This window comes from Cinclus cinclus, chromosome 2 (genome assembly GCF_963662255.1).
Source record: "Cinclus cinclus chromosome 2, bCinCin1.1, whole genome shotgun sequence".
Taxonomy (NCBI): Eukaryota; Metazoa; Chordata; class Aves; order Passeriformes; family Cinclidae; genus Cinclus; species Cinclus cinclus.
The window spans coordinates 102,953,865-102,968,938 of NC_085047.1; the positions used below are offsets into that span (position 1 = coordinate 102,953,865).

A 15,074-nucleotide genomic window follows, 5' to 3' on the forward strand; every position below is an offset into this window, starting at 1 on the left:
CACAACAGGCTGTTAGTGCAAAAGAAATTCCAGCTTTGATATATGGGTAGACAAGTGGTTAACAGGACTGAGAACAATGATAAACAATGAAACAGAAAACAAATGAGAAAACCAAGATAATCTTATGAGCTTCCATGGAAAAAAATGGTATTACTTAAAAATAGATGGAAACAGAGAAGTGAATCTATGATATGAGGAAACAGACTTGTTTTGCACAGTGTTTGGCTACAGTCCCAAAATGGGTCAGTTGCGCCATAAGTTGTATTAGGTTAGAGAATATATGGGGCAAGGAAAAAAGCAGACCTTCATTAGCAAAAACAAGAACATTAACTGCATGAAGGAAAGCAATTCCCACAATAGAGCTAATGCAAAATCTATGCTGAAAAGAGAAAAGAGGAAAATTGGAGCTTAGGCGACTCATAGGAGAGTACAGAAGGGAGAAGTATTGGGGAGGAAAGTTGTTCACAGCATTTTATATAAAGAGGTAGGGTGAGGAGCTGGTAAGATAAAGAAGGATAAGGAGTGAAAATACTTTATCAAAAAAACTCGAAAAACCTAAAATAAAGGGGGGGAAAAAAACGGGAAAAAATTCACAGGTTATCAAAATGATAAGAAAGTTAAAAAATATTATGGAAATAAGATGGGAGAGATCATGTGGTTGGAGAACTTATTGTTACAGATTAAAGAGCTGCTATGAAATCCTTTGTACCTGATATGGTGGAGGAATAGTGAAGCAACTTAGATAGGCAGCAAAGGGAATTAATAATATGGAATAGGGAGTGAGGATTTACCAGTACCTTTGAAAATGAGGGAGGAGTAGAAATTAGATATTGCAGCCCGGAGGGCATCCCTGTAGAATACCTGATGAGATATATAAATAAGAGTGTACTCACTTGAGAATCATAGTCATGGTTTCTTTTCTGTCTTTCCCTTGGAAAGGTAGAGTACCAGTGAGCATTTCAAACTGTATAGAGTAAAACTTTCATCAATTACATTACCTGGACAAAAACTAATTTTTGACAAAACTACTTAGCATCTTAACCTTCCAAAATTCATGCATGTTAACAATCAAGTGTGTGCAAAACAACTTCATCGTACAGTTTCAATTGCTAAGAACATTGAGCAGCGTTTACCATTTTTAAAGCTGCAAAATATTTTCCTATATTGATAACTTGCTTTACATCCTTTTATCTGAACAACTTAGACTATAATGTTCTGTGGTTCATTTCTTACTAAAAAGCTTGTTCTAGGAAGACTTGATCTGTACAACTGTATTTTTAGTTTTAAACAAAGGGGAGGGGGTAGGGAAAAAGATTTTCCTTTTGAAAGTTAGTGATGATTTCTCCTCATGCAGAAATTTTTAAAAAAGGTCAAAATTTTGAAAATTGGCATGTACATAGCCTTCATTGGGAAGGGGAAAAGGTTAGCTGATTGACAAAGACATGCATGATGAAAAGTGGTTACTGTATGCATACGGTGGAAATAAAGCCTGAAGGAACACGGAAGAGCTACACAGTACGTGCATACACATTCTACAGTGCCTGGCAGTAAGCAACAGACACTGCTACAATACTGATTTGTTCTGAAAGTGACTCAGTAAAAATAGAGAAATATAAAGGCACTCCTGTTGGACTGCAGTATACTGCAGGGATATCAGACCTAAGTGAGGCAGTGACAGCAGTCTGGCAGCAGTCATGGCAGCCAGCACTTAGGCAGATATCTGATTTTTTTGGTTTAAAGATGGCAAAATTATTTAGTTCAATGCAATTTCATGGCATACAGCTAACAACATAGAAATTAAAATAATTATAAAGGAAACCTCTGAACAGCTTATGTAAACTTAAGTCATCCTGAACACAAGGTATCTCTATTCTCCTCTTTTCTGGTATGACCCAAACATTCAGCCTACTAAACATAAAAAATGTACATGGATAACTTGAATAAATAATGTGTGACTATAGTATTTGTAGATCTACAATACGAGCATGAAGTTGCACTAATAGTATTCTTTAAAACACCATTTTATTGAAATAAAATTTGAATTTCTTAGTGCCATCTCTTCACTGGTAAATACTTTATACTCTAGATAATAATCTTTTCAGATATATTTTAAAAAATAATAATAATAAGACCAACACAGAAAAAGCCTACTTTTAACTTTAACACTTAAGACAATTGTCAGGAAGATGTGAGAGGGATAAGCCAGAATGATAAGAAAAAAAAAAGTTGTTTGTGGTTTAGAAAGATCTTCACAAGGTGCACTTAAAAAATGAAACCTTTTTAAAGTGGTATATTTCCAAGTGCTCCACAAACTTACATGAAATGCAGTTTCTTTAGCAAGCTCCTAATTTGTCACAAGCACACATATTTGTATTAACAGCTCAACGTGCATTTTTTTGTCACCCCTCCCAAATACCATATTCCAACACTAATAGGCCAATAGTACTTAAAGACTAAGTCAACATTGGCCTTCTCTACTTATCTTTAATTTCAGAAGGAGAGTACCTCAGTGCCTCTGAAAACTTTAAATGAATGTTTTTACCTGTATGGCATCCCTTAAAACTGTCACTGTTTTAAATTATAATACAGCTCTTAACAATGGCTTAAGCATATTTCATGACCAGCAGCACAAGAAAAGAAGCCAAATGATTTGTTGAAGTATCTTTAAAGTCTCCATATCTATGCTGTAACTTCTGTTCACTCTAGATACTGTGTACTTACACCACACCAACCATCACTTGAATTTTTGATCAGCTCAGAAATTAAGAATGAGTTAAAAGTGGATACTTACAGATTGGTTATGAAAATTACAAATTATAAATGCAAGCAACATCTTACAGCAATTTTCAATTATACCACATCCAATTGATAAACACCAAATTATGTTTTCCAGCTTTATAAATTAAAGCTGGAGTTTAATTATGTTTGTGTTACCAACAACGAATATTCAGCAACTACATTGAAATAATCTTTTAATTGACTGTTCTTAGTGATAAAATGTACAGCTGTGGGGAGTGTGTGTGTGCCTGTCTAGAGAGAGTTCTGTTACCAGGTGCTACTTTTACATAGTCAGTTTTCAGATCACAACAGCATTCTAATCATCATAAAGCAATAGGATGACCTATTTTCAGAGACAAGAGTCCTTCCTGTACTATAAAGCACACACATTAATTGTACTGTTACAGTTATGTAGTAGAAGTAGTAAGAAATAAATACATTTATGCAATTATTTGATCTCCATGTCAAAAATGCACACAAGTATTTTAAATATTAAGTCTTTCAGCGTTTCTTCCTTAAATACCAAACATGATCTATTATTCCTTTCCAATTCATATTCCATATACATAATATTTCCCGACCATGTAACTTCACAGTAATTACCCCTTGCAGAAAGGGGTAAATAAGCAACTGAGAAACTATATCCCATATCAGCTCAGTGTCATTTAGATCATTTTTATGAGTGAGAACAACTGTCATTCTTCCACTAACTTGTAATTACACCATAGAGTCTAATTAGAGGGTTACCAATCTCCTTTCTCCTCTTGAATGTAAATTGAAATTTAAAATTTGAATATGAATTTCTTCCCCACTTTGAAATAGACAACATTGCCCTGTATACTTCTGTGTTCCTCTTGGTCCCCATAACACACAAACTACTATAAATAAAAAGTATTTTAGTTAAATGATGATAAAAATATGGCATATTATTTGTGTTAATATGATACCTAATCCATGTTCATGATCAAACTCTGTGGTGTTATTAATTTCACACAATTTAGACTTCCTTGGAAGTTAAAATTCATGTAAAGCTCACCTTAGGGGTTAGTGTTTGATTTGTTTCACCAGACCTTGCAAATCACAACTTTGCTATGATTTACATTTACCAGAAACCTACCATTAAAACACCAAAAGACCACCAGTCTGCACTCTGTGTATGGCCTCGTCTGTTAACAACTTCTGGTGCCATATATTCCACTGTTCCACAGAAAGAGTAGGCTTTTTTTTCATGATCAATTGACTCCTTACTTAAGCCAAAATCTGAAAGGAAAAAAAATAATTCCAAATGCAATTAAAAAAAACTAACCCCGTTCATGGTTGATACTTTTACCATAATATGAAGTGTCATGCTTTTATCATTCCTATATGCAACTGAAGACTAATATGGGAATTACAGGATTCTCTTTCCCTCCCCGCATTATCATAGGTCTGTAACATTAGATATACTTGTAAAGCAGATATCTTATTGAAATATTCAGTTTTCATTTATTTCAAGCTAATTACACTACTTGCTTCCATAGCTGAATTACCATCAGTTAAATTACTTATTTTATCATACTCATTTACCAAAAGGAAAATGCAAAGATTTTACTATGAACAGAAATGATCCTAGTATTGCGACTCCTTTATTCACCTGTCAATTTGATATGTCCTTCCTCATCAAGCAGGATGCTAAAAAACAATAAAAAGAATATAAAAAACTAATTAAAATATCTTTTAAGTGTTGTTTCAGACAACATACTGACAACATTTAGGAATAAACAGTAGATGATACACAAGGACAGGGAGACTCAAACATGCATGAAAATGAATTATTACAAGATAGATTCAAACTACACATTTTCTTTTCCTCTTTCTTTTTAAAGATTAAGAAACAAGTTCATTGCAGTTTTATTCAACTATTTGATTAAATTCAGTATTTAGTAACAGTTTTGGCCATCTGCAGCACATGCAGCACTACTGCAATTATTAAAAACAGAGTCATAGTTCTATTTCTCTTATACCAGGTATGTTTCCATATGTATACATAACAGGTATAAATTTGTAATTACCATTTCAAAAGTTGTTGACCACTTCAAGTAACATGAAGTAATAGATATTCTCATATTGTACCAAAGGACAGGACTCACAGGCCCTATACTCATAGCAGACCCTAGGCTTCCACCTTTTCATTTCAATCACAAGAAAGGCCACACTTCTCCAAGATGCCAACTGTCCTTGACCACCACTGAGTATCACTGCATTGCAAAGCATGCAAAGTATTCAAGAACCGGATTTTGTAACACCTTCTACACAGTGGATTTAGTTCCTCCATCTGCATTTCCTCCTGGGGGTAAGACATGACCCAGGCCCCATCCCCTTGCACTTTGCAGTTGCCATGGCAGGAACCATTAAAGCATGAACCATATGGCATGTCCTTTGCCATATGCAAACATTGCCTTCCTGCCTGCCAGCTGATCAACACTTCCACCCAACTTGGTGTTGTCTGTAGGATTGCTCAGGGTGCACTCAGTCCCCTCATCCAGAGCTCCAATGAAGATGCTAAACAGGTCTGGTCCCAGTACAGAGCCCCGGGGAACACCACTGGTGACCTCTTGCTGGATATAATTCCATTCACCAACACTCTCTGGGCCTGATCAGTTTTTTACCCAGTGAGGAGTACACCCATCCACAGCATGTGAAGCCAGTTTCTCAGGAAAATGCTGTGGCAAACTGTGTCAAAGGCATAGAAACACACAAGGTAAGAGGCTAGCATGTATGTCTCAAACACTGAAAGTCATTGGGCTCTGGGGCCAACCACAGACTGTTTGGTAATAAGAGATAAAAACTGCTAGTAATAAGCAAGGATTGCTGGTAATAACACAGTGTGAGAAAGAACAAGATGTGCCCAGAGAAGAGGCCATGTAGACATAGGGCAGCACTTTTCCAGCACAAACATCCTTGTTCTAAATCCTGAAGATAAGCGCAACCCACTACAGCACAAGTGCACGAATGAGGTTGCGAAGCAGGCATGGACTGCAGGGGAAGAAAAAGACCACCCAATAATCCCCAGGATGCTCAACCAATTTCCAGAAAGGAAGGTCTGAAAGAACAGACTGTGCCTAACAACTAATTTGTACAGAAAACAATAAACTTACCTTCATGGCAGGGAAACCTATCTATAAAAACATACCCCCATGAAGTCCAGCCAGCACCCTCCAGACCCTGGATATCCCATCAGTTGGGCCGACACTGTAGCCAAGACTGGTGATTTCTCTCTTTTCTTCTCTTTCTTTTCTCTTCTCTCTTCCTTATCATCTCACCCCTTTATCCAAACCCCACAGCATGTGCTTTTATAGTAGGTCAGGGACTAAAATACCATTTTCCATGCCAGGTATGTAATTCACTAATAAAAGATTGTGATTTTTTTCAGACCCTCTGACTTGTTGCTCCTTTTCACCACGAGCATTTACAAACCTTGGGCGGTCTTTTCCCCTTAACAGTTGGATGCCACAAAAGGCTTTAGTAAAGTCTAGGTAGACAATATCCAGAGCCTTTCCCTCACGCACTGAGCAGGTTACCTCATCATAGAAGATGATCAGGCTGGTCAAGCAGGACGCGCCTTGCATAAACCCAGGCTGGCCTGGCCTGAACCCCTGGTTATCCTGTACACATTACATGATGGCACTCAAGATGATGACTTCATGACTTTTCCTGATAACAAGGTCAGGCTGACGTGCCTATAGTTTCCTGGTTTTCTCCTTCCAACCCTTCTTACAGCTTTGTGTCACATTTGCCCACTTCCAGTGACCTGAGACCTCCATGGTTGACCTGGACTACTGATAAATGATTGAAAGTGGCTTGATGAATTTTTCTACCAGCTCCCTCAGTACTCTTGGGTGAGTTTTATCCAGTCCCATTGACTTTTGGGGTTCTAAGTTGCATAGTAGTCTGCTGGCCATTTCTTCCTAGATTATGGGGGTTTCATTCTGGTCCCAGTCTTCCAGCTCAGGGAGCTGGGTACCTTGACAATAACTGGTCTTGTTATTGAAGACTGAGGCAAGAAAGGCATGAAGTACCTCAGCCTTTTCTTCATCCTTTGTCACTATGTTTCCCCTCATATCCAACAAAGGATGGAGACTCTCCTTGGTCTTCCTTTAGCTGCTGATCTGTACAAGTATTTTTTTGTTGTGTTCTGCTTCTGGAATTTTGAACATATTGATATTCCTTTCATCCTTGCTGCTGCAAGGACCTCCATCCCTTAACTGCCCTGCTATGACAGACCAAAGGACCTGGGTAGATTCCTCGAAGAGTGGTGTGCCACCCCCAGGCTTATCTCTGGCTTTGTCCCCCACTCCCCTTCAGAGTTTAAATTTCTCTCAACAAGCCCCTGTAACTACTGAGCTAAGATCCTTTTTCTTCTTTGAGACAGGTCAAATCCAACCTTTTAAATGAAAATAGCTCATAAACCTCTCCCACCTCCCTCTGATTCAACTTATATAGTAAATTACCAAAGTTTAATAGTTGGGAAAAAGTGCAGAGGAAGAAGTGCTATAGAAATGAGATTAATACACTGCATTTCTCACAGAGGAGCCTTACTTTTCTGGTTTTAGGTCCCGGTATATTATTCCAAGACTATGTAGATGGTCTAAAGCAAGTGCTAATTCTGCCAGATAAAATTTAACATCGTCTTCTGTGAACATCACCTGAAAAAGTAATACAACGTATTTCACATGTGAAATCTGAAAAAGTTACACCAGCACCAACTAAACAACAACAGCAGTTTTACAGAAGGGTTTCTTAGAATACTTGAATTCATCTCTACACAAAACACTAGAAAATTCAAATTTCTTGGTTACACAAAACCTATGATTTTATAACCCACACTATTTCATACTTGAAATACTTGGACATACTTGGAAAAGAAGTTTCAAAGGCAATATATTATTCTTTTTGCAGACTGGGAGATGATCTGTTTCTGATTGTTCAAGAAAACAGAGACACATTGTAGTGAAACTGAAATATTTTGGAAGCACTTTAAGAATGTGACTACCTCTTGGTTGGAAGAGACCATTTCATTTACAGCCAACAAATGGACCAAGGAAATCCAAATGCCTGAATTCCATCCATGAAGTAAGAGAGAAGAAAAGTATATGCATCTTGGTTTTGCAAAGACTGTTCCTAGGTACTCTGAGAAAGAAGCTACAGCAATGATAAAAGCCCCAAGGTGCAGCCTGAGATGCAGAAAAGGCAGATGAAAGGAGTAAATTAAGTGCACAGCCTGCATAAGAGCATAGGAAGGATCCCAGGTAGTAATTCCACTTTTTTGGATTAGGGAGAGAAACTAATCTCTGTTAACATTCATTGAAATGAACATATTGTCCCAATATATCGACTGTTGTGATCCCTGACAGAATACATTACAATTCAACTCTTCTGATTCTACAGAAAAAGATAAAAACAACAGAACTTGCATGATTTTATTTTATTTCAGTTACTACTCTGTTATTTTATTTGCTTTGTTTCAGAATCTAAGGCTAATACTCTAAGATAAAACATACAGACCCATAAAAAAGAACGACAATAGGGAGCAAAGCTGAATCTTAAACAAGAGTTAAGAATGGAGAATATGTTTTCCCCTTAGTAGTTTCATGAGAGAAAGCAATACTAAAGCTTTTACAATAGGTTATTGCTGATGTTACTTCTACAAAAAGCCAATATTTAGTGCAGACATATTCAATAAAGGAAACCTATATAAAAACATTTAAAAGCTCAAATAATAAAAGATCCCATGAGAAGGATAATACACCCATGCTGCATTATTCAAAACCATTGCATGGGACTCATCTTTCCTACCCTTAAACATCTGCGGTGTAGCTCTCTAGCTTTGAATTAATCACCTTTCCCTTTGTAGTCAATAGGAAAAAAGCAACAACTTTTTGTTCATCTGATCTATTTCAACACATGGAGGATGACATTAATACCATCCAGCATTCCCATTTCACTCACCAGTTATGAACACCTTAGATTCAGGTACCTATTATGACTATTTCTCATCTAACCACATTAAATTTTATCAAATGCTCAGGATGAAAACGTCATCAGCAGGAAGCCAATATACACTCTCTTTTGAGAATCAAGAATGAACTCCGAACTTTAAGACTATCTCAGTTTTAGAGCACTAATAACTGATTAGTTATCTGTGAGAAAACAAACAACAAAGGGCAGCTTGAAACAGATGGCAGCATCAAAAGTAATAATTTATGTGGTCAGCACAGAAGTAATGTACAGCCATATACCAAGTAAATTCCATTCTACTCTTCTCTTAATAACAGTATAGCTTTGCAGTGGTAACCCAGCTGTCCAGACACTGTGGCAAAGGAAAATGGAAAGAAGCTACAACTGCAAGTCCAGGCTACCAGATAAACACTGGATATAATCTGTCCTTACAGATATTTATTGTAAGTTTTTGAACAGGAGTAATGGATAACAAAAACTTAAAAAATATGGTGATATATTGGATGTTAACATTTATTTTAGGAATTATAATCAAATTAAATTGAGGTAATGAAACTCTTAAAGGTTATTTTCTATATCTACACAGACATATTAACATCATGACAGAGGCAAAACACTCATTTTTTTAAAATTTCTAAAATAAGTAGAACACAATTCTCGCTTTTAAAATACTCATACATAAGGTGATTTTGCATTCATGGCTCAAAAACCAGAATATCTTGCCTGCCCCCAAATTCTGGATATTAAAACCAGACATAAATTTACTTTATATAAATCCAGGTTCTGAGTCTTATATTTAACATGGTAGCAACATAAGGAGATTTTGCCAGGTATAAAAACCAGCACAGAAAGACTTGCTTTGAGACTTATTCTAAGATTTGCTTGTCTAAAACTTTGTACAGAAATAATGTAAATTGCCATCAACCCTTCCTTCCATGAAATGATTATGCAAAAAACCCCAAACAAAAAAAAAAATGTACCTGGTTAAAAACAGATTAAAATTTTATTCAGTGAAAACTGAATTTAAAATGCAAACTCTTCTAATACAGACATTTTATATTCAAATTATATCGACAGACAATTTTTAAAATTTAAAAGGTGTACCTCTTTGGATAAACGTGTAAACAAGTCTCCTCCCCTGAGAAAATCCAAAATAAGATACAGCTTCCCTTCTGTTTGAAAAGCTGAAAATATAAATTAAAAAATTAAATATCACCTAACTTTATTCATGATCAGGAAAATAACATACCTAATAATTCACCCTTATTTTCATTACTGAAATGAATTTATCTTCCTCCCTTGTGGAAAAACGTATTGAAATGAATTAGGCAAGTGATCCTCACCCACGGACCAAGTAATTTGCATGCAATGTGAAAGCAAAGCAAATCACCAATAAAATTCCTTAAAAAAATAAACTTCGCTTGGGTTAGCCAGCATTTTATTCTGAATTTTAAAGTAAGACGCCAGATTTTAAAGGGCGAACTAGTAACTAATGAACCTTCAAAAATCAGAAATTTATCTTAACAGTGACATTTAGTCTAGTTTGCAAAAGAGTAGCAAGTAAAATAGTGAAAGGTACATAATTTAAGCATCAGAAAGTGAGATAGACATGAGGTTTAACTATAGGAAGAAACAAACCCTGAAAGAAAAATATGAACTAAAATCCCAAATCAAAACAAGCCAGAAACTCCACCTTTTCTTTACGTGTTCAAAGTACTGATATCCTCCCCCTTACACATAAATTCTGTTACAGCTGCTCATACTATTAGAATTAAAAGGCTAATTTCCACCAATTTCGATGCAAGTGGAATGAATGCCATTGTATATGTTTTCCACTGAGTAAACAAAAGCAACTGTAAGAAATAACTTAAAAGTGTATGCCATATGAAAGATTAGAGGTTTAGTAAAATAATGGCTAGTTTTAACTGCTTTTAATAACACAAAAGGCTACAGGCTCACAGTCCCATAGAGATTTAATTGCAGAGTCCAGCACATGCTTCTTTTGCATGAGAATTATTGCAAAGCAAGTAACTTGCACAACTGGGACTTCAGTACTGAAGTTCTATGATTTTTGGAACCACAAAGCAAATATTAGGAACTACCTTGACAAACACGCATTTTTACACTATAAAAATGAATTTTTCTGCAACTCACCATAATGTAATTTGACAATAAAAGGATGGTTAACTTCTACTAGAATGTCACGTTCCATTTTTGTCCGAACCCGATCTCGAACTACAAAACATGATCAAGCAGGATTAAAAAAAAATTAAAAATCCATTATGACTCAGTATTTCTCATGTTTTTCCTGATGTACTTTCCACTGTGCCTTGTAATATTATAATTGTGTGCAGGTCACTATACTGTATACAGCTGAGAATTGACAGAATTTTTCCCACATTTTTTTCTGATAAATATCTTTACGCATTTTTATTTGATTCAGTTTTTGCTATTGAGAAAACCTAACACTAGGCAAATAAATGTAAGAAAAGCACATGAGAAAACATATCCACCCTTCAGTCTCCTCTGTACTTAGTTAACCCTTTGAACATTACAGTAAAACTGCCACGGCTCTGTATAGAAAACATTCTGCTTGTGAAAAGCATAAAGAATTAAAGTCGTAGCAAAATAAACACAGCATAAATGTAACCATACTATCATAAAGATGTTTATATTGATTTAACTCATTAAATAACTCACACTAATAAAATATTTGGAAGGGATTTTTTTTTTTTAAATTTCCTTTATTATGAACTTAAAAAGAGATGCTATTGATTCAATGTAGTGTATACTTCAGATTTTATTTTTGATTTTAAGGACATTTACTGAGAGTAAATGTGCATGGAGAAATACATCAGATATTAGAAGCAGTTGCTGCTCAAACTGCCTCTGCTGTCCCTCCGTAGTGGCTCTGAAGAGGACATGTTCCTGTGCTCCTGTGGCACCAGAGATTAAACCCAAGTGAGCATCACATGCCAGCAGTGCAGGAGTACAAGCAGGGCAGTCAGCTGAGCACAGCACCTGCTTCAGCTGCTGTCCACAACTCTCCTGCCAGCTCCAGTCAGGGCTTGGCTCCCATCTGAAGCTCTGAATCAGCCAAAACACAGACAAAACTCAGTACTCTACAGGGGAGAGAGCTATCAAAGTTTGCTTTCAGCGGTTTAAGATGTTGTATTTTTCTCTTTCCCTCTAACCTACATTTTGTTACTGCTCCTTTCACAAATGTATCTTCCTGAAGGAAGCACCCCAGAGCAATGAAGTCCCATCCAAAGTTTAAGTTGACCGCATTCACTGTACAGTTAATGAGCCAGAGTTCTCAGATATTAAAACATAAGGCAGAAAAAAACCCAAAACCCCAAAATCCACTGAGAAGCAAAATGGTGTTTAGCCATTTATCTGTGTTTTCCCAGAAACAGGCACCTACAATAATACAGATACTTATGAAAAAGTTATATAGATATGTTTTCATGAATGAATACAACTATGAAGTTTCTACCTGCCTGCAGAACACATTCCTAAAAATGGAAGCTCATGAAATAATTGCTCAAATACAGAACAAACATCACACTTGAATGTTGACTTTTGCATCTAAAGCTATCAAAATGTCACAAGATAGTTGTGCAGTTTAACTGTTGCAGCAGTTGATCTGAATTATAAGACAAATTCAGAATATTTTCTTATTTAGGCAGGTTGAGGTGAGGAAAAAATTTTATGTTTACAGTTTAAAGGCACTTTCAAGAGCCTGGAGTTATGCAAGAGTTACATGGAAAGTATGGACTTAACAAAACTCCAAGCAAAAAAAGCGTAAAGAAATGAGCTCATTTCAGACACTAGCATAAGCTATTATTTGACTTGACATCTGATTTTTGTTTGGCTGTAATTTCCATATGCGTTCTACTGGAAGCACTGATTTTTCTTAAACCATTTGATTCCAGATGATCTGGCAATATTTGGCTGTTTCTCTCTCTGCATGATAAAGGGTCACTGAAAGATAACACCTTATATCAGAGCATATTAATAAACCAGTCTCTGTAGTAAACAGAATTATATATTTATATTCTTGGATTTGCTCTAAACATTAAAAGTTGGACTGTGTAGTTACATCAATGTGTTCTGTCTAATACAGCTGCATTTCTAGGAAAATATTCTAATTTTGATTTGTGGATCAGGTACACTGTTTTCAAGTGTGGTCTTTTTATCTTTAATTATAAAGCACAAAAATAACTTTATGAAATTGATTTGAAAGAGCTAAAGAAACAGACAAATGAAGTAATATGCTGTATTATTAAAAATATAGTACTATATATATTAAACAAGGAGCAATTATGGAAAACAGAATTAATTCCTTTCAATTTCATATTAAAGTTTCAACAGTAACCTTAATTTGCTTACAACTCTGCTCTTCCTAAAGCATGAATCACAAGCAAGCAGTGCACCAAAAGCATCTGATAATCCACATACAAAGTACTGGGAACTGTGGTAACCTCCTCATGGTGTCACCTTTCTGCTCAAGCCTTTTGCATCCTTGAATTCTTAGTGCCCCAGAGAGTGTCCTTTCCCAGTTAAAAGTCATGCTTCCAATTTCAGTATATATCAGTCTCTCCCATCTGTAGGCAAAACTAGAACCACAGCTTGGACTGGAATTTTTACACAAGGTTAAACTGCAATCAAATGGTGATTAAGACAAGCCCTCAAACATCTTTAAAAAGCAACTGCTGAGTGACCTTTGACCAGTCCTGAGCTATTAACAGGCTGGGGAATGAAAGGCTGTTGAGGATATTAATGTACCTTAAATGACTGGAAATCAATTTCAGAAATATAGGAAGTAAATGATGAGAATGACACGTGCCACAAAACACAAAGGAATCAAAATATAGGAAACTGTTCAAATACACACTCTCTGTAACAGTTTTAAGTGTAAGATCTGTGACATTCAGCACAAGATCTTAAGTGAAAAAATGTCAGCATGTCAGCAGAAGTTCATAATCCAAAGTTTTTGTTCCCTTCATCATTCTACAAATATTTTACAATAAAATTATATGCTTAAACTGAAACTCAATATAATAATCTATAACACAGGTAAATCACTATAAGCTTCTGGAGCCATCCCAAAAATTATAATTTCAGTTTCAGGACAGTCATGAATTAGTAAAACTGCACATGGACAAAACTATTAAATAATGGCATAAAAGAACAAGCATACAATCTGGTTAAAGCATTAGTGAGAGATATTACTTTCATCTTTATCTATGGTAAAAAATACCTTTTTTTTTCTGACAATTCTCTGAGACAGAATTGAGATTGTTCAGGCTTAGACTTATTTTGCTACTGAAAGCATTCAAGATCAAAACAACCCAAGAAACAGATCAATTCACAATTCGATTTTGCTCAAGTAACTTAGATGATTAAGTTATGATGATTTTATAAAATGCATTCTACATCAAGATCACATGCCCATGAATTTGAGGCAAATGCACTGTATGTATCCATTAAAAAAAAAAAAAAAGACAAAAAAAGAAGACGACTAAGTCATGTGCTTAAGAACTTCTAGAATAAAACAGCCAATATAATGTGCTTTTAAATATCATGACCTAATTATAAACTGAGCAAAAGGCATTAACTGTATCCTTGGTGACACACAGCAAAGGAAAAACGGAAGGATATTAAGTTTCAAATAACAGCTCAGGAGCAAGTCAGGTGGCAGATGTAACACAACCACTTCATTAACCCACCATCACCTAAGGAAAGTGGCATGGGGAGGAACCTGCTGTCTTCTTTAATTACCAGTATGGTATTGTTAATCCTTAATCCTTCCAGGTTTACAAAACAAAGCAGTGTATTCTGCTATTTCCTGTTTCAGAGAAGAAAGCTGTAAAACACAATCTGTAGAGCAGCAGCTCTGTAAAGGTTTTGGTATAATGTCCCTGACTTCTCTCTTTTATTTCTCTTCCCTTGTTCTAAATAAAGCTTACCTTTCAAGGTGGCCTTTTTCAATACCTTCATTGCATAAAGCTGTCTGGCATCTGATCCTGAGATTTTTTTGACCAGGAAAACCTGCATTAAAAATTAGAAGGAATTCTTAGAAGAAAATAAAAGCAGATTAATGTACTTTGCTATGAAATTCAAGTAGTCACTATGATTTCAATGAAACTCTATTTGGCAGTTTTAGATTCTGCAAAGCCAAACCTCCTTCCATTTTTTTCCTTCTATTCCTTTATTATAATCTAAAAGGTTCATTCAGGATACTCTGCCAAATTAACTTTGGTCTAATTTAAGTCATTTCAGTGAGTACAAAAAGA

General features: G+C 35.7%; 1 protein-coding gene across 2 annotated transcripts in view; it reads right to left on the reverse strand.

The window, feature by feature from the left end:
* Positions 1–15,074, reverse strand: part of RPS6KA3 (ribosomal protein S6 kinase A3) — a 74,369-nt gene that overhangs the window by 23,224 nt on the left and 36,071 nt on the right. For both annotated transcript variants that reach the window (XM_062488065.1, XM_062488064.1), the window contains exons 4-10: positions 14,748–14,829; positions 10,930–11,010; positions 9,880–9,959; positions 7,357–7,463; positions 4,412–4,449; positions 3,896–4,038; positions 894–964 (exon numbers count right to left, since the gene is read on the reverse strand). In XM_062488065.1, the coding sequence (XP_062344049.1) occupies positions 894–964; positions 3,896–4,038; positions 4,412–4,449; positions 7,357–7,463; positions 9,880–9,959; positions 10,930–11,010; positions 14,748–14,829 (602 nt within the window). The remainder of the gene's footprint in view (positions 1–893; positions 965–3,895; positions 4,039–4,411; positions 4,450–7,356; positions 7,464–9,879; positions 9,960–10,929; positions 11,011–14,747; positions 14,830–15,074) is intronic.